This window comes from Pelobates fuscus, chromosome 3 (assembly GCF_036172605.1).
Source record: "Pelobates fuscus isolate aPelFus1 chromosome 3, aPelFus1.pri, whole genome shotgun sequence".
In the NCBI taxonomy this organism is placed as follows: Eukaryota; Metazoa; Chordata; class Amphibia; order Anura; family Pelobatidae; genus Pelobates; species Pelobates fuscus.
The window spans coordinates 264,923,744-264,950,984 of record NC_086319.1 but is presented as its reverse complement, the minus strand read 5'-3'; the positions used below and the strand labels follow the sequence as shown (position 1 = coordinate 264,950,984).

General features: G+C 44.5%; 1 protein-coding gene across 1 annotated transcript in view; it reads right to left on the bottom strand.

Annotated features, from left to right (window-relative positions):
* Nucleotides 1-24,035, bottom strand: part of DOK2 (docking protein 2) — a 48,419-nt gene extending 24,384 nt beyond the window's left edge. Inside the window, exon 1 of the mRNA XM_063448489.1 lies at nt 22,734-24,035. Coding sequence (XP_063304559.1) covers nt 22,734-22,796 — 63 coding nt within the window. The 5' untranslated portion in view covers nt 22,797-24,035. The remainder of the gene's footprint in view (nt 1-22,733) is intronic.
* Nucleotides 24,036-27,241: the final 3,206 nt, after the last annotated feature.

The following is a 27,241-nucleotide window of genomic DNA, read 5'->3' as shown; positions in this document are numbered from 1 at the left end:
CAACCGCCACTCTGCTTGGGCCTTTGCACCCACTCAACCTTCATGAGTAACCATAGAACCCGTGGCACATCATATACCCCCTATCCACAGCGACTCCTACCACCGTAACATGCGGATGGGGGGCTGGACGCGGGCCCGAGATGCGTGTTCCGCGTCTGGGGTCCCCAACACCCCAATAAGACTCTTGGGGAGTGGGTGCCCTGCTCAGAGGGCAGGGCAAGAGGCAGGTGCCAATAGTGTTTTGTTAGCCCACCCGACCACACCAACGCTTTGAGAGACGGAAACACATCACCGCGATCAGGCACCCGGACGGAACGACCAAAACCTCCCCGACAGAGATAGCGGCAATCTTCACACAATACTACAAACATCTATACAACCATACCCCAAGTACGGCAGGCAGTAGTGCGACCGAACTCACTGACATTAACAACTTCCTCGCTGACCTACGACTGCCCACGCTCCCTCCCGAGGCCCGGGCAGTCCTGGCCTCGGATATTACTGAAGAAGAAATAGATAAGGCCATAACAGCCCTAAAGGGTAATAAATCACCAGGTCCCGACGGTTTTGACGGCGGATACTATAAGGCGTTCAGGGAAGAGCTAACACCCCGCCTCCTCCGACTGTTTACAGAACTCAGGAACGGTGGTGTCCCAGACCAGGACATGTCCTTGGCCACCATAGTGCTGCTACCCAAACCTGAGAAAGACCCCATGCTCCCGTCTAGCTATAGGCCAATCTCCTTGATAAACCACGACATGAAGATACTAGCCAAGGTCCTAGCGTCCCGCCTAAACCCTCTCCTGACGTCACTTATAGACCCAGATCAGGTCGGTTTTGTCCCCGAACGGCAACTTTTCAAAAATACTAGGCGCAATATAGATCTAATATGGAGACAGGCCACCCTGAATACCCCGTCACTAATTGTATCACTAGACGCCGAAAAGGCCTTTGACAGGGTGACCTGGACTTACCTGTTCACAGTGCTAGAGCACCTAGGGCTGCCAGGGGAATTCATTGCACCCATCAGAGCGATGTATAGCAATGTCCGAGCCCAGGTCCAGATCTCGGGGGCTCCCCTCCACCCCTTCAGCCTTCACAATGGTACCAGGCAGGGATGCCCGCTATCCCCACTCCTGTTTGTTCTAGCCCTTGAACCCCTGCTGCAGACCCTTAGGCAGCACCCCAGAATCACTGGAATCACAGTGGGGGGCAGCGAGTTCCTGGTCTCGGCCTACGCCGATGACGTATTGCTAACCCTCACTAACCCATCCCAATCCATGGCGGCTCTGCAAGAAGTCCTCCTGAGATACGGGGAAATCTCGGGCTATGTAGTGAATCTGGCCAAGTCCAGCGCGCTTCCTGTGGGCATGTCGGCAAATGACGCTACAAAGATAGGACACGAACACAAGATACGCATCGAGCACACCTCCATTAAATATTTAGGAGTCCACTTAACCGCAGACCCCAGTAAACTATTCCAATACAACTACTCTCCCATTTTCAAAACCCTAGCAAAAGACCTGGACAGGTGGCTTGACAAACCAATATCGTGGGTGGGACGGATTCACACTGTTAAAATGAATATCCTCCCACGTTCCAGGCATTACCACTGCAACTGTCAAAAGCCCAATTACAACCACTGCAACGAACCATAAGCACATTTATCTGGCAAAATAAACGCCCCCGGATTTCAAGACAGATCCTTTATAGACACAAAACAAGGGGGGGACTGGGGCTGCCGTGCCTATATTATTATTACCTAGCTGCCCAACTAGCTCAGGTGGCGATGTGGCACACTCCCCCAGGCAAAAGGAAATGGGTAGATATTGAATCCCTTATGATAGGGGCGGACCTACCACAATTTGCCATGTGGGTTCCGAGAGAACAAAGACCTATACTCAGAGTTACATGCCCGGCGATTCTAAACTCACTTAGATTATGGGACCACACCCACACGAAATACAGCCTGGCATCCTCACCCTCCCCCCTAATGCCCTACCTTTTGTTCGCTCCAAGATCGTCCTCCGGACTCGTGTAGGCCTTTTGTTCCAGACAAACTGCCTAACATTGGTTGTTAGTGTCTTGAAGAAGACTAGGGGGATGGTGGTAGGCAGCGTCTGAAACAGATAGAAGATGCGCGGCATGATGTTCATTTTTATAGCGCTAATGCGGCCAAACCACGATATGTATTTGGACGTCCATCGCCTTAAGTCCTGTTGTAGCGTTACGAGGAGAGGGGCGAAATTCAGTTGATAGATCTGCGAGAGATCCTTTGGCAACCAGACGCCAAGGTATCTGAGCTTTGTCGTCAGGCCCGGACTGGCCATCGGGCACACCGGGCAAATGCCCGGTGGGCCGCGGTGGCCAGGGGCCGAGGCCGGCAGGGGAAGTCCCAGGACCTCCCCTGCCGGTCTATGCAGGGCTGGCACTATCCGAGCGCCGGCCCCGCTGTTTTCAATGAAGGGCCGGTGAGGAGATCAGAGATCTCCCTCACCGGCCCACTTGGAGAGACATGCGGCTGGGGAGGGAGAGGACCCGGCGGAGCTCTATCTTGCAGCTCCGCCGGGTTCCTCTCGCGAGATCCGGCGCGTTGCCATGGCAACGACCGGATCTCGCGAGAGTGAACTCTAGCCTCGCAGGCTAGAGTTCACTCACCCACTGGACCGCCAGGGAAGATACCAGCGTGCCGGTCCCCCCCTCTCACTCACCAGCGTGCCGGTACCCCCCCACCTCCCAGGCTACAGGTAAGAAGGGAGGGGGGGCATAATGCTACATTTTATTTTACCCCCCCAACACTCAATCCCTTCTAACATTCACACACAGCACACACAGCACTCTCACTCCCATCACACACAGCACTCTCACTCCCATCACACACAGCACTCTCACTCCCATCACTCTCACTCCCATCACACACAGCACTCTCACTCCCATCACTCTTACTCCCATCACTCTCACTCCCATCACTCTCACTCCCATCACACACAGCACTCTCCCTCCCATCACTCTCACTCCCATCACACACAGCACTCTCACTCCCATCACTCTCACTCCCAGCACTCTCACTCCCATCACTCTCACTCCCATCACACACAGCACTCTCACTCCCATCACTCTCACTCCCATCACACACAGCACTCTCACTCCCATCACACACAGCACTCTCACTCCCATCATTCTCACTACTATCACACACAGCACTCTCAAACCCATCACAGCACTTTCACACACAGCACTCTCACACACATCACACTCAGCACTCACACACAGCACTCTCACACACAGCACTCTCACACACATCACTCTCAGGACTCACACACACATCACACTCAGCACTATCACAAAACACATCACACTCAGCACTATCACAAAACACATCATACACAGCACTATCACACACATCACACTCAGCACTCACGCACATCATACACAGCACTATCACACTCGGCACTCTCACACACATCACACTCAGGACTCACACACACATCACACTCAGGACTCACACACACATCACACTCAGCACTCTCACACACATCACACTCAGGACTCACACACACATCACACTCAGCACTATCACAAAGCACATCATACACAGCACTCTCACACACATCACACTCAGCCCTCACGCACATCATCCACAGCACTATCACACTCGGCACTCTCACACGCATTACCCTCAGCACTCACACACATCATCCACAGCACTATCACACTCGGCACTCTCACACGCATTACCCTCAGCACTCACACACATCATCCACAGCACTATCACACTCAGGACTCACACACATCACACTCAGCACCCTCACACACATCATACACAGCATCCATCATACACACATACTGCACCCCTCACATACACACAGAACCTCCCCAACACACATACACAATACTTCCAAACATACACACACACACACATATATATATATATATATATATATATATACACACACTCTGGATCCCCTATACACACACTAGATTCCTTGTAAGCAAACGCATACTACACCCCTAAACACACACTCTCTACAAACACTACATCACATATATACACACACCCACACACACACACACTATAGCCTGTATGCACACACTTGCTACATCCCCTATACACACATTCTCTACAGCCCCTAGCCACATATGCATTACATTACACCACAAACACAACACAACTAAAACCGACCTTATTACACAATACCACACCACAATCAGCTCACACTATACACACACACAATCCCACAAGCAAGCTCCAAACACATGCACAATACTCTTTCCTGGCATTTTTGTCTCCTGGTATCCATTTATAGAGACACCAGAGACAAGTTGCAAGGAAACACAGTGCAAGCATGTTATTAAATTTGCTTGCACTGTGCAGAACAAATACAGGGCTTTTTTCTCATGCTAGAGATCTTTAGCAGAGCTCTGCGCATGGTCTGCCCTGGCCTGCACTTTGAGAAGGGGGCGTGTTTGTCGTTAGTGATGACAAAACACACCCTCTCTGCCACGCCCCTTCTTAGTGGGCCGCTCTGATAAAAAAATGCCCGGGCCGAATTTTTATCCCAGTCCGGCCCTGTTTGTCGTGCATATTTTGAACGGGAAGTGTGCTTCGAAGTGTCGTGTTAGGGCCGTGTCCTGTGCCAGCGGCATCGCCTCCGACTTTTCTAAATTGAGTTTCAAGTTAGAGAATTTGTTGTACTGTTTGAACGCCTCTAGCAGGTTCGGGGTCGAGATTCTGGGCTGTTCTAGGAAGAAGAGCATATCGTCCGCGTATGCCGCAACACGGTGTTCCGCCCCGCCAATGCGGGTCCCCGCGATGCCCCCGTTCATCTGACCGCCCCCAGAAAGGGTTCGAGAGTGAGGGCAAACAGGAGGGGTGACAGGGGGCAGCCCTGGCAAGTGCCGTTGTGGATGCTGAACGGTTTCGTTAATGCCCCGTTGACCCGAATGCGTGCCGTTGGGGTGGTATACAGGGCGGCCACCCAGGTTCGCATGTGGGAGCCGAAGCCCATGTGGTGCAGTGTCTCCGAGAGGAAGGTCCAGTCCACCCGGTCAAACGCTTTTTCGGCATCTGTTGACAGGAGCACAACCTCTCGTTTGCCGGTCTTGGCTGTGTGGAGTATGTTGAGGGCTCTGATGGTGTTGTCCCTGGCCTCCCTCCCGGGTATGAAACCGACCTGGTCGGGGTGACTTTTTTTAACTTAATTTTTAACTTTTTAAAACTTATTTTACAACTTTTTTTAATGTTAACCCCTGGCTAGCCTAACACAAAATCCCCCAATTCCCCACTAACTTTCACCCACCCCAGCTAGCTAAATTTATAATTTTAAAATACTTAAATTAATTAATAAAATAAATTTAACCCCTGAGGGTTAAAAAAAGAAAGAATTTTAAAAAAAATCAGATCATAGTAAAATGTAATCCTTGCCAATTGATCACTGTAGTCAGTGATCAATTGGCAGGGAAGGGGTTAATGTTTTATTAAAATGGGTAAAGGGGGGTGGGATTTTATTCTAACTTTATTTTTTTTTACACAGGGGGCAGGATCAGCAGTGATCCGTCTCCCTGCACTTCACAGTGAAGGGCAGGGAGGCGGAAGGTGAGTATACTGAGCACATGTGCTCGCTCTGACAGGCTGTCAGAGCGAGCACCAGTGCTGGGGCAGGCCGATCGGGTGCTCCAGGTCTGCCTCTAATACAGAGGCAAAACGGAGCACCATTAACCCCGCGATCGCCGCGATCAAGGCAATCTGGGGTTAATTTTACCGCATGACGGACGAGGTCCATCACTCGTCGTTAAGGGTTTCCCCTGAGTGACGGACCTCGTCCGTCACTCGTCATTAAGGGGTTAACAATTATTAGGGTTATTGGAGCATTGGCCCTAATACTCTCCAATTGCTCTTCAAATGCTATGCCCCAGGGACCCTTGCTATTCTTACGGTAGTCACCACTACTGGGAGCAGAAGGACACTTTACAAAGGATCCTAAATGTTTTTACATTTTTAGCCACACTGTTTCCATTATAGGTGCAGAGTGTGTATAATATAATTGGATGCGGTTAATTGTTTTGCGTGCTCTCATGTCCTGCTGATGCTGTTACCAACAAGGTGGATTAGGTTGTGGAGCCTTTACAGTGCCCTCTGTTTGTAGCAAAGGCTATATGCACTACCTGAATAGCAAGGCTTGTTAATTTTGCATATTCATGTAGATTTGCATATTGCTAATTCTGCAGGCAGGAGAGATATTTTGTGTTAATTATTGTCTTCCCCATCCCTTTATAAATATGTCATTATACTATTATAAGTTCCTATGTGTTGTCTGATATGATTTGGTTATTTGTATTTTTATTAAATTTGCCACATTAATCTAAATGCAATGAGCATATGGGCTAGTCCTGAGTAAAAGTAAAATTCTATATGTGGAACTGTGTGTCTTGTGTGGATTTTTAGGGATCACAGTAACAGAGTCTTTGGACTTGGTGGCTGGCTGCATGATCCCACTAGCCTGCGGGCAAAAAGAGAGCTAGGCTTGAGAGCCACAAGTGTCTATATAAAGACCGGAACTATCATATTGCAGGCAGAGGTGCATTCCTGCCTGGAAGAAGGACTGCACAGGAATAGGCAGAGGGAACGACACCTAACTGGAAGAAAAGAGATCCCAAGAGATCCCAGTCAAGCTTCAGGAAGTGGAGAGGGCGGAGATACTCAGAGCTGCTCCACATCTGGTGGTAGCAGTGGGATGGTTTCACAGTGATCATGGAAAACGTTGCTGGACACCGGTGCATCTTCTGTCCCTGTATGCCTCCAGGAATACACAGAGATGGATCGAGCTAACCCCTGGGCAGCCTCCTGATATGAGCATGAGTTTGAGTTGAGGCTACATGACTCTTTATCCCAGGAGTACAGCCCTACCTCGGAAGAAAATCAACTAGAGATGCCATCCAGAAAGAACTCTTGTACGAGGCCCTGGGGAAGCCCATTTTCGGCAGAGAGAGAGCCTCCCAGGTAAAGAGCAGCACATGCAGAAAAAGTGGCGCTGCACATGCCATTCCTGGGAGTACAGCCCCTAGAGGAGTGGTTGGTTGAACTCCAGCAGCTGGTCGGAAATAAACTGTGGCTGGACAAGGTGTACAAGGAGGTATGTTGGTACACGGTCTAGCGATAACCCTGGACAGGGCTGGCCCAAGACATTGTGCTGCCTGGGTCCAAGGAAGAAATGCTGCCCCCCCCCCAAAAAAAAAACAACAACATATATGCTTCTGAAATGGTAGTGTCTCTATGTGGGTGTGCTGGGGATGAAGTGTGTGTCTGTGTGTGTGCTGGGAGTGAAGTGTGTGCTTGTGTGTGTACTGGGGATGTAGTGTGTGTCTGTGTGTGTGCTGGGAATGTAGTATGTGTCTGTGTGTATGCTGGGTATGTACACATACACACATTACAAATATGAATCCATCCAGCAGGATCTTACCTTCTGCTGGCTCTGGCTGGTGGGAGTTGGGGGCCTGCTGTTGCAATCTGGCTCCATCCTCGCGGCTCCCTCCTCCTCCTCCCACACGGCTGTGTGAGTAAGCTGGGAGAAAGTGAGAGGCTGTCACTTCCTCCCAGCTCTCCCCGCGGATAGAAGGGGCCTCGCTGTTTAAGTGCCACAACCGGGCCCCTCATTGCATATGTCCATTGGGTGACCCTAAGGGCATGGGCCACCCAATGGACCCTTACACAGGTTTCCAACCCATGCGGTGCTGCTGCACCATCACCATGGGTTGGGAACTCCTGTTTTAGATTATGACAGGAGCGGCAAAATGCTACTCGGCTGGGTTCATACCTTGACCTTACCTGAACTGGAACAGGAATATGCACGATACTTTGATTATATTCAGCTGCAAGCCCTCAAAATGGAGGATTGGATACATTTTGTATCCATGGGAGTATCTACCTCCCTCCCCAGCGGCAGAATGAGTTACCAGTATTGGAGACAGCGGGTCTCCCTACCCAGCGGCAACTGGAGCAACCGGGAACAGAGATTGGCAGTTACCCTCCCCAGCGGCATTTCTTCATGCAGGAAGTGGAGAGAATTGGCCTCTCCCCCCAGCGACAACCAGAGCTACAGGGAACAGAGACTGTTGGTCTCCCTCCGCAGCGGTTGTTGGTGCTACAGGGAGCAGAGACTGTCGGAAAGTGTTGGTCTAACTCTCCTTCGGCAGTTAGTGTTACCGTGAGCGGATAGTGTTGGCCTCCCTCCCCAGAGAGACCCCAGCCAAGCTTCGGAGACTGGGGTAGAAGCGCTCCAGGGTCCAGAGTCATAGCTAGGAAGCTCTGACACAACCATGGTTTACTAATTACCAGCAATGTAATATGTTTGCAAAACCCAACATCTTTACCTGCGACATTTATTTAAATGGAAAAAAGAAGCTGCTGTTTATCAATTCAACAATCACATTTCCTCTCACAACATATACACACACGGAAGTATATATATTTACACATATGCGCATTTAACAAATGGGTAAATGTGCATACTCAGTACACATACATCCATATATATATATATATGTATATAATACCAAACAATTTTGCACTCCAGCTATCCCTTGAAGTATTGCCTGGTGCTCGGCTGCACAATGAATAGATGAATGAAAAAAGCCAGCACTCTGGGTCTTGTAAAAAACATCTCAGGTTTATTCCAACAGTCAGTCAACATTTCAGTTCTATCAGAACTTTCTTCAGGACATAAATAATTGATGTTAACAATATTGACCATATATAAGGGAAAAACTCACTCACCCAGACCTTGATCACCTGTGTGCCGGCGTGTAGCCATCACCACTGCGCATGCGCGATTAAGCTCCGCTCCCTATTGACGTCACTTCCGGGTGCCATGCCTCCGATCACCTGTGTGTCGACGTGCAGCCATCACCAATGCGCATGCGCGATTAAGCTCCGCCCCCTATCGTCGTCACTTCCGGGTGCCATATCTCCGTTTCCAAAGTGACCCATAGAAACAAACCATCACCTTGTGAATGAATAAGAACACTTTAATCCACCAGGCCAACCGGTGCAAGAACGGCACCAGTTGCCTCTAGGTTTGGCTCAGAGAGGCTTTTTGAAGTGAGCACCAGCTATCCTGAGCTCTTGCCCGACTGCCATCGCTGATTTCATGCACATGGTTCTCCTCGTGAAGGTCACCCTCTCTCCACGCACTCCTACTTGGCTTCCTAGTTGCTATCCACTCCCATAGCCTCGGACGTAGAGACAAGCCCCTGAGCCATCTCCACCAGCCGCAGCCATGACGCAAATTAGTCCTCACCCACCACATTATATTTAAACTCTCAGTGACCTTTCTGCAAGAGGCCCACTGGAAATTCAAAAAAATCCTCCTCTTTAACCCCTTAAGGACCAAACTTCTGGAATAAAAGGGAATCATTACATGTCACACATGTCACATGTCCTTAAGGGGTTAAAAGCCAAATGAATCTCACATTGCATTTCTACCCCATATAAGTCTAATTCCAGATGTGTGGCCATTTTGCTTTAACCCTTCCTATCACCTGAAATTAACTCACTATATTTAGACAAAGAGAGGAGATATGTAATACTTGACCTTACTCTACCACATACACATATTTACTTATCAACTTCTCAAATTATGCTTTTTGTATGAAAGTATTGTCTCTTTTTCAGCTTCCAATATAATATTAGAGCGGTGACTTCAACAATGTCTTGGACAGCTATGTGGACAAATTGGGTGCCTCAGCCTCCCCCTGCTCGCAGTTGGAACAGGTGTGCACTATATTCCCTATGCCATCTGCTCCACTTGACTGATGTTTAGAGATTATAAAATAATAAGGTCAGACAATATACACATAAATCCAGGGTGCACCTCACATCTTCCCGAATTGGCCTCTTTCTTATCTAAAAATTTCTCATGCCCCACACTGTCTACCCAGACATACACAATAATATTGTTTCTGATCATGCCCCTATAGAGCTGTGGCTATTGAGGGATCTGGTCTCAAAATGTAACTTTCACTGTAGATTTCCCACTTATCCTTGTGTCAAAGACTCATTCAACGCAATGCTGGAGGTAGCATGGACAAATTATTTAGATGATTATATTCAACATATTGATGATCCCATACTTTTATGGACATCCTCCAAGTCAGTAATGAGGTGGCATAACATTTCCTACTTTGCTAGGGCCAAACAGAACTCTAAATATGAGACGCTCCATGCAGCCCTGACTCACCCATACTGCCTCGCATGCTTCACAGTCCCAAGAAACAAAACCCCAAAACTTGCAAAAGAAAGGGCTTCTTGACACACTCCTACTAGAAAAATCAGTGTAATATCCAGTACTCAAAATTATTTCTATAGATGGGGTAATAAAACAAGTAAGCTACCTCCAAAACCTATCGTCCACCAATAAAAAAAATCAGGAACACCCAAGGCCACCAAAATCAACCACGTTTTTCACGAATGTTACGCAGGTCTAAATAGCAGGGATTTAGATGAACCACAGGGAGTTGTGCAGATGCTAAGGGAAGCAGACTTACTCTGTTTAACCAAAGCCTAAAGATATGTCCTTAATGCCTCAATCACATAACTGGAAACAAGTTGGGTCATCTCGGTGTAACGTTTCAGAAAATCACCTGGAATTGGTTGAAGCCTATCTCCCTAATGGAATTGGTTGAAGCCTATCTCATAATGTAATAAAACCAAGATTTAAACCTACTGTCTAAAATCATCGTCCAACGACTGCAAACCTTGCTGCCCAAGATACTGCACCCTCAGCAGTTGGAATTTACTATTGGCAGTCTATAACTGTGAGAGCGGCTTTAGCAGCCACTATTGTAGTTCACCTAAGCAACACCAAAACCAAAAATAAATATCAATACACCCCTGTATTCGAAAACCAACACTACACATAAATGCATACTTAGATTCAAACGCCAGCACCATATACAAACACACCCCTACATTGACACAAAAATACTCCATACAAAAACATGCTTATATTCAAAAACACAAACACTGCTCAGTGCTAAACACAACCCTGAAAGCATGGTAAAATGGTAGAGCCCCAGTTGTCAAAGCATAGTTAGGTAGGGGGGCCCAAACAGATTCTCGCATTAGGGCCCTTTCTACTTTAGTTCTTCCACTGCATTGGGTTGGATGGCGTGATTGCATGCCAGGGAGTTGGAGGGGGCGGGAACCAGTTGACCCAAGAAAATGGTTGCCCAGGGTCTGGTCAATATTAAAGACGGCCCTGCCTCACTGGCTATATCAGTGGGAATTAGCCAGGTAAGCATTGCTGCTTTTCCAGATGATACCTTATTATATGTCACTCTGATCCAACAAAATATCTCTCTGTCATCATACACAAGATAAATTACTATGGCCCTCTTATATGCTAATACATCAATTGGTCGAAATCTTCCACCTTGGGCCTCGGAACCAAGACACAACGAACTTCACCTATACTAGAGATTGTCCAATGGTCTGCATTCCATGTCAAATACCTAGAAGTCCTAATATCCAGAAAGCAGGTGACCTATATAAGCTTAATATTTCCATGGTCCTTTGGGTGGTTGGAGCTCTGGGAATGGCGACATCGCTCCCTCATTATCTCAAGTAGGGCATGCCTCTTGGAATCTGTAATCTTCCCTACCGTACTTTACCCACTACAATCTTTACCATTGATCCTCTTGAAGTGTGACATAAATAGCTTGCACTCCTTGTTCATTGCTTTACTCTGGCAAGTAAGGCTGGCCCTGAGACTGTTGCAGCAACCATGTTTTAATCTAGGTCTTAACATTCCCTATGTACCAAACTGGATTTTGGGCCACAAAATATTTTCAAATTCTACAGTGGAACAAAAGTTATGCCCCAAGATTCCTCTAACCAATTTACCTCACACACCCTACACAGCTTTACCAGAAAATGTCAGGCATAGTCCTCTCCTTTTCTTCACAATCAAAGCATGGAAAATCACGAGAACCAAACTTAACCTACAATGGCAACACTCTAGATTCCTCACATTCCTATCTAATCCCTCCTTCCCTGGCGTCCCCCTGATGGGGTCCACACATTCAGAGATATATAATATATGACGATTTGTTTTGTTCTTCCTTTTTGTTTATCTTGTTTAAATGGAATTGGTCATCTAGGGTGTTTTGTAATGTAATCCCGACACCAATACTGCTGCTGGCACTCTGCATAATTTCCAATAAAAATGAGTAATTAATAAATGCTCTCCCACATCTGTTATTTCTATTTCAGATATTGTTAGTTAACATTCCTACATTATTTTTCACACCAATGATTGTTTACAGATTATATTTGGCTTGTTAGGAGGCCAACCCTAACATTTAAAATTGTAGGCAGACCAAAAGAATTAGAGGGGTTGGGGTTACCTGATTTTTTTTTAGATACTATCTAGCAACAATATTTATCTACTAATACGTTGTGGTTACCTTTGAAGCAAGACTGGGTTAAGGTCTCTCTGACATCTCTCCCTTGGCAGCCTGGATCATTAAATGCTTGTTGCCCTAAGCATTATACCATCATAACCCCACTGCTTAGATTGTGGTGATTTGCTGTTGCAGTCTTCTATATACATCAACCCTCGCCACTCCTCCCAAGTCTCACACAATGGGCTATCAACACATCCTATTAATATATTCTTGGCAGTTTCACTGAGATCTATCATGGAGTTTTGCCATGAGCATGCTCTGACTTTAGATAACTTCAACTACCAGTTGATCACTTATCATTACTGTAACGGAGCTTCCTGTACCCAGCTTGGGTACCTCCGCCAACGGATGCTCCTAGTGCTTACCAAGGGCTCCAAGCACTTCTCCAGACACCATAAGTATTGCAGACCCCACAAACTTAGTTGGGGTCTCGCCATCTCCTACCCACCCTGGACCTACGACAAGGCTCCAGGTTCCAGTGGCTAACCTCTCTTCCTCCAGAGAGCGAAGCAGGAACAGCTCTTACAAGAGCTAGTGATTATTAAAGGGAGTGAGAAGAGCATAGCAATCCCTTGTAGCAGTGTCCCCCAATAAGAGACAAGACTCTAGATTGAGGGTAAATCAGGAACAGAAAGTTTAATGGCACACACTGATCTTTTATACATGTTTTACAGCAAAGGTGACGCCCAGGTGGACCTAGTTAGGCACCAAATAAAAAACATATAAGCCAATAAAACCAGAGGTCTACATTCAGACACTCCCATACAGTGTACACAAACCCTCCCCTCTGCCTGTGATACAATTAACAAAGACAATGGACTAACTTAATTAACTCTAAGCAGAAAAAACATACAGTTTTACAAAGTCTGGAAAACACCCCAAAACACAACATATCCGCTGATAGCCCTTATCTGGGTGAACAACATATCCGAAAATCACCCAGATCGGTTCAGGAATTTCCTGGAAGTCTTATTTTCGCCCCACCGTGTACATGGTCCAATGCCCAAAACAGTTCCATACACTCAACGACAAAACACTGCTGGACAATTAAAGATGGCCGCTGCCACATCTTTGAATCTGTTCTAGTTAAAAGTCCAAGGGCCAGAAACAGTACTTTTGAACATGGGTTATCACAGGGCCCATTGTCCCAGGGTAGGAGACTGGCAAGCAGGCCCCTCCAAAAACTCATGGCAAACTCCCTTAAAAAAGGGGAGTTTGTCACAATTACCTCTTTGGCTCTCCCAAATGCTCCCCTGTCCTATACTCAGTTTAAAACTTTGAGTGTTCATTTAAAAACTCTGAAATGGTTGCTGATCCTTGTTTAGTCTTCCTAATCATTGCCTTCTTTTACAACTGAAAGTATTGTTTATATTTCATTTTAATGTGACTATTATTACCTTTACCTTTTGTTTCATTTCTGGGTGCAATGACATTGTACTCTATCTATCTTTGAGCTGGACCTTTTGTTTCAGTATGATGCACCGTGTTGATTAGTTGTATAATGCTATATTTTTTATTTTTTTTTTAAAGAAAAGAGGTAGGGGGGCCCAAACAGATTCTCGCATTAGGGCCCTTTCTACTTTAGTTCTTCCACTGCATTGGGTTGGATGGCGTGATTGCATGCCAGGGAGTTGGAGGGGGCGGGAACCAGTTGACCCAAGAAAATGGTTGCCCAGGGTCTGGTCAATATTAAAGACGGCCCTGCCTCACTGGCTATATCAGTGGGAATTAGCCAGGTAAGCATTGCTGCTTTTCCAGATGATACCTTATTATATGTCACTCTGATCCAACAAAATATCTCTCTGTCATCATACACAAGATAAATTACTATGGCCCTCTTATATGCTAATACATCAATTGGTCGAAATCTTCCACCTTGGGCCTCGGAACCAAGACACAACGAACTTCACCTATACTAGAGATTGTCCAATGGTCTGCATTCCATGTCAAATACCTAGAAGTCCTAATATCCAGAAAGCAGGTGACCTATATAAGCTTAATATTTCCATGGTCCTTTGGGTGGTTGGAGCTCTGGGAATGGCGACATCGCTCCCTCATTATCTCAAGTAGGGCATGCCTCTTGGAATCTGTAATCTTCCCTACCGTACTTTACCCACTACAATCTTTACCATTGATCCTCTTGAAGTGTGACATAAATAGCTTGCACTCCTTGTTCATTGCTTTACTCTGGCAAGTAAGGCTGGCCCTGAGACTGTTGCAGCAACCATGTTTTAATCTAGGTCTTAACATTCCCTATGTACCAAACTGGATTTTGGGCCACAAAATATTTTCAAATTCTACAGTGGAACAAAAGTTATGCCCCAAGATTCCTCTAACCAATTTACCTCACACACCCTACACAGCTTTACCAGAAAATGTCAGGCATAGTCCTCTCCTTTTCTTCACAATCAAAGCATGGAAAATCACGAGAACCAAACTTAACCTTCAATGGCAACACTCTAGATTCCTCACATTCCTATCTAATCCCTCCTTCCCTGGCGTCCCCCTGATGGGGTCCACACATTCAGAGATATATAATATATGACGATTTGTTTTGTTCTTCCTTTTTGTTTATCTTGTTTAAATGGAATTGGTCATCTAGGGTGTTTTGTAATGTAATCCCGACACCAATACTGCTGCTGGCACTCTGCATAATTTCCAATAAAAATGAGTAATTAATAAATGCTCTCCCACATCTGTTATTTCTATTTCAGATATTGTTAGTTAACATTCCTACATTATTTTTCACACCAATGATTGTTTACAGATTATATTTGGCTTGTTAGGAGGCCAACCCTAACATTTAAAATTGTAGGCAGACCAAAAGAATTAGAGGGGTTGGGGTTACCTGATTTTTTTTTAGATACTATCTAGCAACAATATTTATCTACTAATACGTTGTGGTTACCTTTGAAGCAAGACTGGGTTAAGGTCTCTCTGACATCTCTCCCTTGGCAGCCTGGATCATTAAATGCTTGTTGCCCTAAGCATTATACCATCATAACCCCACTGCTTAGATTGTGGTGATTTGCTGTTGCAGTCTTCTATATACATCAACCCTCGCCACTCCTCCCAAGTCTCACACAATGGGCTATCAACACATCCTATTAATATATTCTTGGCAGTTTCACTGAGATCTATCATGGAGTTTTCCATGAGCATGCTCTGACTTTAGATAACTTCAACTACCAGTTGATCACTTATCATTACTGTAACGGAGCTTCCTGTACCCAGCTTGGGTACCTCCGCCAACGGATGCTCCTAGTGCTTACCAAGGGCTCCAAGCACTTCTCCAGACACCATAAGTATTGCAGACCCCACAAACTTAGTTGGGGTCTCGCCATCTCCTACCCACCCTGGACCTACGACAAGGCTCCAGGTTCCAGTGGCTAACCTCTCTTCCTCCAGAGAGCGAAGCAGGAACAGCTCTTACAAGAGCTAGTGATTATTAAAGGGAGTGAGAAGAGCATAGCAATCCCTTGTAGCAGTGTCCCCCAATAAGAGACAAGACTCTAGATTGAGGGTAAATCAGGAACAGAAAGTTTAATGGCACACACTGATCTTTTATACATGTTTTACAGCAAAGGTGACGCCCAGGTGGACCTAGTTAGGCACCAAATAAAAAACATATAAGCCAATAAAACCAGAGGTCTACATTCAGACACTCCCATACAGTGTACACAAACCCTCCCCTCTGCCTGTGATACAATTAACAAAGACAATGGACTAACTTAATTAACTCTAAGCAGAAAAAACATACAGTTTTACAAAGTCTGGAAAACACCCCAAAACACAACATATCCGCTGATAGCCCTTATCTGGGTGAACAACATATCCGAAAATCACCCAGATCGGTTCAGGAATTTCCTGGAAGTCTTATTTTCGCCCCACCGTGTACATGGTCCAATGCCCAAAACAGTTCCATACACTCAACGACAAAACACTGCTGGACAATTAAAGATGGCCGCTGCCACATCTTTGAATCTGTTCTAGTTAAAAGTCCAAGGGCCAGAAACAGTACTTTTGAACATGGGTTATCACAGGGCCCATTGTCCCAGGGTAGGAGACTGGCAAGCAGGCCCCTCCAAAAACTCATGGCAAACTCCCTTAAAAAAGGGGAGTTTGTCACAATTACCTCTTTGGCTCTCCCAAATGCTCCCCTGTCCTATACTCAGTTTAAAACTTTGAGTGTTCATTTAAAAACTCTGAAATGGTTGCTGATCCTTGTTTAGTCTTCCTAATCATTGCCTTCTTTTACAACTGAAAGTATTGTTTATATTTCATTTTAATGTGACTATTATTACCTTTACCTTTTGTTTCATTTCTGGGTGCAATGACATTGTACTCTATCTATCTTTGAGCTGGACCTTTTGTTTCAGTATGATGCACCGTGTTGATTAGTTGTATAATGCTATATTTTTTATTTTTTTTTTAAAGAAATTACAAAAAAAGTATCTTAAAATAGGTACAGACGATGGCACCACTGGAAAAGGTCAAGCCATGACATCAGAGGAGTCCACTGCAAACAGACAATAACTCAGTTAGCCTGCTCTCCAATCAGGTTTTTAGAGTCAAACAATGTTTTGAGACTATTGCATCATGATTTGGTGACTATTGATGGTGCTGTGTTAATTACAAATTAGCTTGATCTAGTCCACAAAGGTAGTCTAATACCAAAATGCCAGACTGCTCCCCTCCATATGATATATACAGCAACCCCAGATGATTGTTTGGTGTGGTGAATAAGGAAAGAACCAACATTAGTGTTGTAATTCAAGGCAATTGCTTCTAGGCAACGTGAGCAAGGGGTTTCATGTCTGGAATATCCTATACACTTAGAGAAACTGCAGTCAAATGCAAAAAAAAACCCAACAAATATGGAATGTAAGAGAACAATTAGAAGGGAAGAGCATTCACTTAGTCCTTCAGTTAGTCCTTGCGCAGGTTTCCAGTACTTGTTAGCACACTTGTGCTTTTACAGAGGCTGTGTATGCTATTTGCATATCAGAGTGTTCTCATTGAGAAATCTCAGAATCTGTCTCTCTGTGCGCATGCAGTCTGCTCGCATGTGCACACTGCAACAGTGTTCAGGAAGAACGCTAATCTGATGTGAGGTCTGTGAGGAGAAGGCACTCAGTTAGAGCTCAGCAAAGCTAATGGAAGGAGGAAACAAACCTTTTCATTATAAAAGTGGTGATTTTTCATAGAAAATAGCACTATTATGAAATGGAATTAAAATAGCATACTCCTTAACCAATAAAGCCTTTAATCTGTATCTGTACTTAGGACAGTTATTAACAAATAGGACAGATACTTGCCACACATTTGAAATATAATGCCAAATATTTAAGAAACATTAAGATAAGCATATTTTCATAGGAATGAATCAAAAAACAGCTCTACATACATTTTATTGTCGACTTTCTGAACATATTGGTATATTCCTCACAAAGTTCAAATAACCCAAAGAGGAAGTGTCAAAGTGTCTAAGACTGGTATTATCAAGTGATTTTCTCAGAGCAACAAACAGCAAAATATTTAATTTACACCAACTAGTCTATAATTATACATGTTTAATGCAATTTAGGCTTACATCAAAGTACATGTTATTGCAATGGAGTTCTATTACACACTGTTACACACTGCGTTTACTATCATGATATAGTAGCATATGCTATTTCACACTGCGTATTACTATGAGTTTATCTTCTTTTTTTTTTGCTGGCTAAGCATGTGAGGCATAGAAAAACCAACAATAAAGGTTGCTAGTGTGTTGCGTAAAACAGTAGAGTCACTCGAGGGAAAAATCTCTTAGTCCTGAATATATTGCACGGCTCTCGGTGGTTGGTGCAGCCAGCAGCCGCTCGCTGCAGTTAGTCAGTCCGGTGTTAGCCGACTCCCATGGTTGGTAAGTGCTTGCTGAGGGGCCCTTTCTACTTTTGGCCCAGAATCGGGCAAACAGCTCATCCAGTCATTGGAGTGTCCGCTCCATGGGGTGCATTGTAGTGTGTGGACTGTGTGCGTCCGCCATCTTGGGCGCCCATGGGGATCGTGACTGCTTGTGGGATGTGACAGCCGGTTGCTCCATGTGGCTGGTGTCTGCCGCCCGATTGTGTCATGCATGACATGCAGAACCGGGATAACCCCCGCCAGTCCATAGGGGCGGGGGACAACATTAGTCGATTTGTACCTCCAGTTAAAGCCCTAGGAGAGCGGTCATCTCTCCTCGGTCTGGTCACTGGTAGGCCGCAAAGCCTTGAGTTGGATTTGCCCGTGGAGGAGAGTCCTGTGAAGAGCATCCCCAGAACCATTGGCGTGTCAGGAACAAGATTGGTATGACTTTGCAGCCCGGTAGGTATTTGGCTTGGCATATTTGTCAAGTTTAGTGTGCGCCATCCGCAGGAGCTCAAGCAGCACACGTCTGTACAGCTCTGCAGCTAGGCTCCGCCCCCCGAGTTTAACTTTTATGATGGTCGGATACACTAATTACACTTTGGATACTTCTATGAGTTCCATTAGCCTGGATATGTATGATACACTCATTCATGTAAATATTCTGAGCTGTTAGAAAAGAGGGCCACTGGGGTACAAAAGAGGAACACGGAGGCTAGTGTCTCAAAAAAGAACGAACTCTCCATAAGAGGAACAGTTGAAAGGCATACGCCCCCTGACAGTTCATTAAGCTAGAGATATACACTGTCAGGATCAGACTACTTCTTAGCCAAATCAGTAAAGTATGCTGGCAGAGGTTGGTGAGGCTGTAGCAGAGTCTGAGTCTCTTACTGCTGTTTTACTGAGAGATCTTCATTTTGATATGAAATTAGCAGAATGCAACTATTGACTGTCAGCAATACAGGCAGGCTACTTGTATACTACCTAAGAAATGACTTTGTTCAGGGCAAAATGATGAATTTCTTAAAAAGTATGTGAATATGTTAGTTAAGAAGTCAAGGTTTGAAAAACAAAAAGTTGGCTCTTTATCATACCTAAAAAGTATTAGAACTGTATTTTGAATGTATATCTGTAGGAGTCGCCATCTTAAATCCCTTGAGTGACTTTGCATTTTTGAGTATTTCACAAATATGAACTTTTCATGAAATACATATACTGACATGTTGGAATTTCCAATCTAATCAGAAGAAAGCATTAGGATAATGCCATGATTGGTAAAGCTTAAAGGGCATCTGAGAGTCCTAACCACAACAGGAGTACTCTGACACCGTATGGGAGAACCTTTCTGCAATGATTTGACTATTATCTAGGTTTTGCCGGTTGCTGAGCCTCCCAATATGTTGGTATCACACAGAGGCGGCTCTAGACTTTATGAGGCCATAGGCGAAACTCAAGCATGAGTCCCTACTAACAAAAAAGTGAATAAAATAGAGTTGCAATACATGCACACTGTCACATATACATGTTTATTCACAGTTTAACTGGGTATGTGCCTGAGAGTGTGAAGCAGAAATTAGCAGGACGGTTCTGCAAGGGGCAGGAGGGGTCAGCAGCTCTGCAGAGCTGCAGGCCATGTATCTCGCGGTAACCCGTGGCAATGCTCTGATTGGCTAGTTCTCGCGAGACACATGGTCTGCGATTGCTGGCCAGGCAGACAGGAGGGGCCTTGCACCCGGCGGCATACTGAGCAAGCCGCCAGGCCCCATTCTGGTGTCGGGTCCTCGGTCAACCGACATAGTCTGCCCTATGAGGCGGTTTAGGCGGCCGCTAGTCCCCAGATAGCACAAGGCCTTTAGGCAGCCGCCTAAACTGCTTAATTAGAGAACCGCCTCTGGTATCACATCCAGCTTCTGCAGAGAACGGATGCCAATCCTGACAGTCATTCAGTGGCTGAGAGCATCAGCTGAGCACTCTCAGCCAATGAATGAAATAGGAAAAGCACGGAATTGACATTAGCTCTTTTGTATCAGGCTGGATAATGATGCAGTCAGATATGGAGTTACAGCATCAACATTAAATGTCTCAGTATGTGCAGCATTTCTTACTGGGTCCTTGCCAATGCAGGGTCCTTGTACAATGACCACTTCAAAACAGAGGCTATGGTGCTTGGAGTATCCATTGAGCAAAATTAAATCACTGCATGCAACAGTTATGAGAAATTAGAGTTGGCCTATAGAAGATCTCAGAGTCTTTCAGAAGCCTTCATAGAACTCTATTTAGTACTCAGAAGGTCTTGATGGTAAGATATGTGTTTTTGCTGATGATACAAAGATTTGCAACAGGGTTGAGGTTCCAGGAGGGATAAGCCAAAGGATTTATGCAAACTAGAACCATCAGAGGTGGTGCAACTGACATTTAATGTGGATAAGTGCCAGATAATGCATCTTGGGTGTAAAAACCCATGGGCAGAGTATAGAATATTTGATACAGTACTATCCTCAACATCTGAGGAAAGGGATTTAGGAGTAATTATTTCAGATGACTTAAAGGTAGGCAGACAATGTAATAGAGCAGCAGGAAATGCTAGTAGAATGCTTGATTGTATAGGTAGAGGTATTAGCAGTATTATCAATACAAAAAAGGAAGTGCTCATGCCATTGTACAGAACACTGGTGAGACCTCATTTGGAGTATTGTACGCAGTACAGGAGACCGTATCTCCAGAAGGATATTGATACTTTGGAGAGATTCAGAGAAGGGTTACTACACTGGTTCATGGTTAGCAGGATTAAAGGGATACTATAGTCACCAGAACAACTACAGCTTAATGTAGTTGTTCTAGTGAGTATAATAGTTCCCTTCAGGCTTTTTTTTTTCATGTAAACACTGCTTTTTCAGAGAAAAGGCAGTGTTTACATTGCCTCTAGGGACACCTCCAAGTGGCCACTCCTCAGATGGCCACTGGAGATGCTTCCTGGGTCAGTGCTGCTGAAAAAGCAGCACTGCCGCTTAGCGTCCCCACGCTCTGCATGGGGATGCTGCATTTTCCTCACAGAGATGCATTGATTCAATGCATCTTTATGAGGAGGTCCTGATTGGCCAAAACAGCATTTGGCCCCGCCCCCGTGCTGATTATAGCCAATCCAATGCATTCCCTATGGGCAATTTTGATGATGTCACAAAGGGGGCCGGCGCCGGAAATAAGGTGAGTTTTAAACTTTTATAGGGGAGCTAAGTGGGGGGCAACAAGCCACCTAAATGGTGAATTAAACACTATAGGGTCCGGAATAGATGTTTGTGTTCCTGACCCTATAGTGTTACCAGGAAAGGTTAAACGATATCAACATGTACAGCATGGAGGAAAGACGAGACCGAGACGGGGGGATATGATAGAAACATTTAAATACATAAAGGGAATCAACACAGGAGGAGACTATATTTTAAAGAAGAAACACTACCACAACAAGAGGACATAGTCTTAAATTACAGTGGCAAAGGTTAAAAATATTTTGCAGGAAGTATTCACAGGGAGGGTAGTGGACACATGGAAAAGCCTTCCAGCTGAAGTAGTAGAGGTTAACACAGTGAGAGAGTTTATGCATACGTGTTTAGTATTTAGAAAATTGGGCAGACTGGATGGGCCAAATGGTTCTTATCTGCTGTCACATTCCATGTTTCTACACTCTTGTGCATGAGTACAGCACTGACTCAGGCTCCTGGTGGATATGCAAAGATCACTGAAGGTGAAAGATATCCTTTAAAGGAACACTGGAAGAACCATAACAACTATAAGTTATAATAATGATTACAGTGCTAAAAAGCTATGGATGTATTCTTCCTGGTTTTTGCCAAAAAATTTCCTAGCAATTGAAAATAACAAGCGTACCCTTCAGCTTGCACAGCCATTTTGAGGAATTTTCACTTGCAAGGTGCTTATCACAATACAACATATTTTATTAAGTTACTAATACAAAAAGAGGGGCAATATATCAAAACCTTGTAAATATAAAACAGATGCAACGTTCTAAAGGTGAACGAATTACAATGAAAACCAAAGGAGTGTTCCTGATGATTCTATATATTTGCATGATGATTGCTCACATTTTTGAACTTTGCTCCTATTTTGCCCCAATGTTCCAAGAAGGATAGATTGACATGTAATAGGTGTATGGGACTAGCACAGGGGTAGCAAAAATGTAGATCTCCAGCTGCAGTTAAACTACATTGCCCATGATACTTTGCTAGCATTAAAACTGGTCAAGCAATATTGGAGTTGTAGATGAAAAACTATTGACAATTTACCTTTTAGCCATCCCTAGTACAGGATATTCTTGAGTTATTACAGCATTGAAACATAAAAAGCTACCAACTGGCACTCACCTTTCCGAATCTATGCTGATGCTGATAGTAGAGAGATCCCTGCTTTGCGATGGTCCCTTCCATATCCCTTCTGTCTCTATTCTATCAACAAAATATTTCTCATCCAGCTCTTGACAGTCCAAAACCAATTTATTGGTTTATAAATATTAAAAGTATTTTGTATCTTGACCTATCTATATAAATACTAACAATAAGTTGTTTATTAATACATGTCTGTCTCTCAATGGGCATGCTATAATTCCATTGTACTTTTACATATGTCCTGTTGTATATCACTTCCTTCTCACAGTAATCTATTAACACCTGGAACACAACCCTATCTCAACACATAGAACACAGCTGTCTCACAATACTTAGCACCCAGTACTCTCAGTATAATCAATGCAATATTTTAACACACAGTTGAAAGTCCTCTTTAAAAGCCTAGCACACAAACCATTATCAATACCAAACTTTAGATCAGTACCTAACACAAAGCTCTTCTTAGCTCCTAACAACCTATCACAGCACTTAGCACATAGCTTCTCTTAACACTGGTACTACTGCTAAATTGCACATAGACAAGTAGCTCTCCCTTGGTTAATAACACAATTATTTATCAATTGCTGTCTTTCCTTCTCAAGCACAATTCTTACAAAACATAATATAGAATCCTCTCTCAATGTCTAACATAAACACCTTCCTGTCTTAATGCACAATTAAGTTTCTTTCTTCTATTGCTCTACATCTGAATTTAACAAACACTCTCATGTTCACCACATGTAAACATGTGCAAACACAGTTTTACGCCTCTCGGTGCACTATTCGGTTAACCTCCATCCCTAACATTCTCCTTTGTGACCTAACATGATATCTCTTTCACGAGATATCTCCAAAATGTCCTTTACAGAGAACATTTACGGTAATCTATTCCTCTCTCTTTAACTGTCCCACCTTCTGTTTTACAATTTATGTATTTAGTAGTCTCTCTGTCTCAGAGTTTGCTGGGGGTCAGTATCTTTCCCTTTGTTTTTCAGGTTGTTTCTAGATACCTCTCACAGCATGTCTCTAGTTGACTTTTAACCTCATCTGTCTCTCCAGTCTATCTTACAATTTGTTTGTCTATCTTGTTGTGTCTCACTCTTTGTCTGCAATCTCTCTATCTTGCAGTTTGCTTGTTGCTTATAACTGTGTTTGTCTTACAGGTTGTCCCTTGCAGTCTATGTCAACCTTACAGTTTATCTGTTCCTTGCAGTCTGTATCTGTGTTCCCTGCAGTCTCCCGTGCAGCTTTCTTCTAGCTGTTTCTTTGCTCAGTGCCCCAACTTCATTATTTTGTGTGAGTTCTCTCTCTCTCTCTGTTTTGCCGTCTCTCAGTTCCTCCTTCAATTTAACTTGTTTCCGTTGAGAAACCACATTGTCATTGTGGATGTGTGTATCATAATGCAGTATCTGTTTTACATACATGAACATCTGCCCTGTCTTAACACACATATGTATTCTCCCAAATTAAAAATCCTCTGATGTACATATACAAGACATTTATAACATTTTAAGGGCAGGCATATTAAATCACATGTTGATAAGTGTTACAAGTCCCCTCTGTCTGCTACAACCCTGTTATTTTTTTGATACTTTTGTTGCTTTTTACCGAAGAAACTGTTGCAAGCCATTCGTAAATATGAATGGCCGACCACCTGGTCCCCGGCGTGTGCCGCCAATTAACCCTGTTCACCTCTCAGAATACCGAACAAACTTTCGAATGGTCGACCACCCTACCTGAGGAGTGTGTCCCCAATTAACCACCCAGGAGCTGCGGTTTTGTGGTTAACCGCAGCCTAATTGATCGTCGATGGGGTGGTCACCGTTCGTATGAGAGAGTCAAACGGGGTACCGAATTAAATGACGAACCAACTATGGAACGATCGACCACCCTACCTGAGGTGTGGCTTTGTGGTTAACCGCAACCCAATTGATCATCGACAGGGTGGTCGTCGTTCGTATGCGCGAACACTTGGCAGCGGCCATCTTTTGTTGTCGAACGCCCAGTGGGACCTGGTCGTCAAGCGCCATGTACTCTTTTCACACACTATTCTGCGCGAACCCCGCTGAGATTCACTTTGCCCCGTCCGTTTGTGCATAAAGCTCCAAAGAGCGTGCCGTTCGACACTTTGATACTACGAAGGATACACCGACCCCTTGCCGGACACTATGGCCGAGAATATATGGGCTGCTACTTGCCGAACAGCCCTCCAGACAATCTTCATCCCCATGGCGTTCCCCGTTCGTGAGATCTGAGCGCTTTTCATGTATCTTGTGCGCTCACATCCAAGCTGTCTGGGGATGGGTTGAATGTGGTATTCAAAGACTATGGTGTAAAAGTTATGTATTTTTATTCAGTTTTCATGTGTCCATAAAAGTAATATTATTTCATGTACCGGGAGATAATTGAGTTACTGTAACTGTTGAGACCAATTATCTCCAGGCTAGGAGGGAGTGTTTTAAAAAATGCACTTTGTTCTTATTGGCTGCTACACTTTGTGATCCTTTGTACCATCAGGTCCAGAGGGGTGTTCCTCTGGCCTGAAAATATGTATTTAAGCAGTGCCTGAGTGATCAATAAAACAGTTCTTCTTACCCTCAACTCACAGCCTCGACTCGTGTTGTAGGGAAATGCTTTATACTAGCTCTACTTATAGCTAGCTGGATATCTACACTTACAGGAATATCACAGGATGCTGTTTGGAACTTCGCTACTACTCTCCAGGATCAGGAACCAGGACATCTAAGCGGTCCAACCCTCAGCCAGCCTGGGGTCAACCGTAACAATAAGTACAAATATTTGCATTCCTGCACTGAACATATTAAAGGAGCATATTAAACACCATATGCTGGTGCTTGGAGCTCCCTTGCCTGTACCATGGTAACACAGCTCCCAACAACAGGAGCTATGAATCCAGGATGGCAAGTTAGATGGGTCACCAGGAAGTGGCAATGATGGGCAGACATACCTGATAATGGAGTGGGTTCACCTGAAAAGGCTAATATTATGTCAGCTTGGTCTGTGTCAGCTTGGAAGATGCTCAGGCCTACCCAACTCAGTGTATATTAGTGGGTTAGGACCCATCATTTTAGTGAGGTCACACTAGTTGGAATATAGGCATATCATCATCAGACCCCAAACAACATCTCTATTTTTTTTTGTAGCTACCTGTACATTGCCTTTTCTGGTACACCCCTCTGACTCTAAGGAGTTTTGCAGAATTTATTCTAGTATACCCAGGGCCGGTGCAAAGAATTTTGGGTACATAGGCGAAGATGCATTTTTCCGCCCCCCAAAAAACATCTTCACCTGTGTGCCTCTTAACCTCCCTTTTGTGTTTCTTATACCGTCTTTTAAATATCTGACTCCCTTTAGTGTATTTTATCTCCTATCTCTCCTCATTGTATGACTCTTACATCCTCCTACATTTTGTGTGTCTTACTCCTCCCAGCCCCTTTGTGTGACTCCTTTTCTCCCAGCCCCTTTGTGTCTTTTACTCTTCCCAGCTCCTTTGTGTGTGTCTCTTTCCTTCTCAAGCCCCGCTGTGTGTTTCTTTCACATCCAGCCCCTCTCCCCGTCCGTTAATGGTCCCGTCCCTTCTCTGAGCCTTACTGTTCCTCTCCCCTCTCTCCTCCTTTCCCTGTCCACAAAACAACCAAACATATATCCATAGAAGGAGTGTTTGCCCTGTTTATTCTATAACATTCATAGACAGACAGAATAAAAATAAATTTTCCCCAACTTTTGCTACTTTAATCCCCAAGTTTAAAATTTTCATCGACATTTTAATTTGCTGCTAACAGAATCAAGCACATGGTTGAGTTTCAGAATGAGTGTTGGATTCTTCCACATTATCTTGTAATACTTCTATTTCCGTTTCACATATATAGAAATGTGCACAGGATATAAATAGATTGAGGAAGAGAACACCAATAAACACTTTGAAAAAAACAGGGCTCTGACCATCTTTTTGCCATTTTCGCTCTGCTGTGCATTCACATAAAAGTCAATGAAGAGCAGATGAGGGGTGTAACCTATTCTTGATAGATAAACAGTATCTTAAAGGAACCTCTAAAGGCATCTAGACTACTTAATCCTAATGAAATGGTCTGGGTGCAGTGGTCCTGTCATTTTAACCCTGCAATATAAAGAAACTGCAAATTTTACATTGCACAGATAAATACACATCTATTGGTTGTCTTCCTGACACATCTAGTGGTTTCTCTTCCAGAAGCAAGTGGAACTCTGTCCTGGAATGTAATGCTGCTAATAGAAGTATTTGTTTGGAGGAACACAGCATTTTGCTGTGCATGCATACTGTGACGAAAGCATGTCCGTCACTGGAATTTGGAGAGGCCTGCTTGCCAGCCTCTTGTCCTGTGACTATGGCCCTTGGGGTGTATTGCCCTTTAAGAACACTATTTGGGGATATAGGAACTTGGCACAATGCCCCTTTAAACTTTCAAAGTGGTTGAAGTGGAACTTCG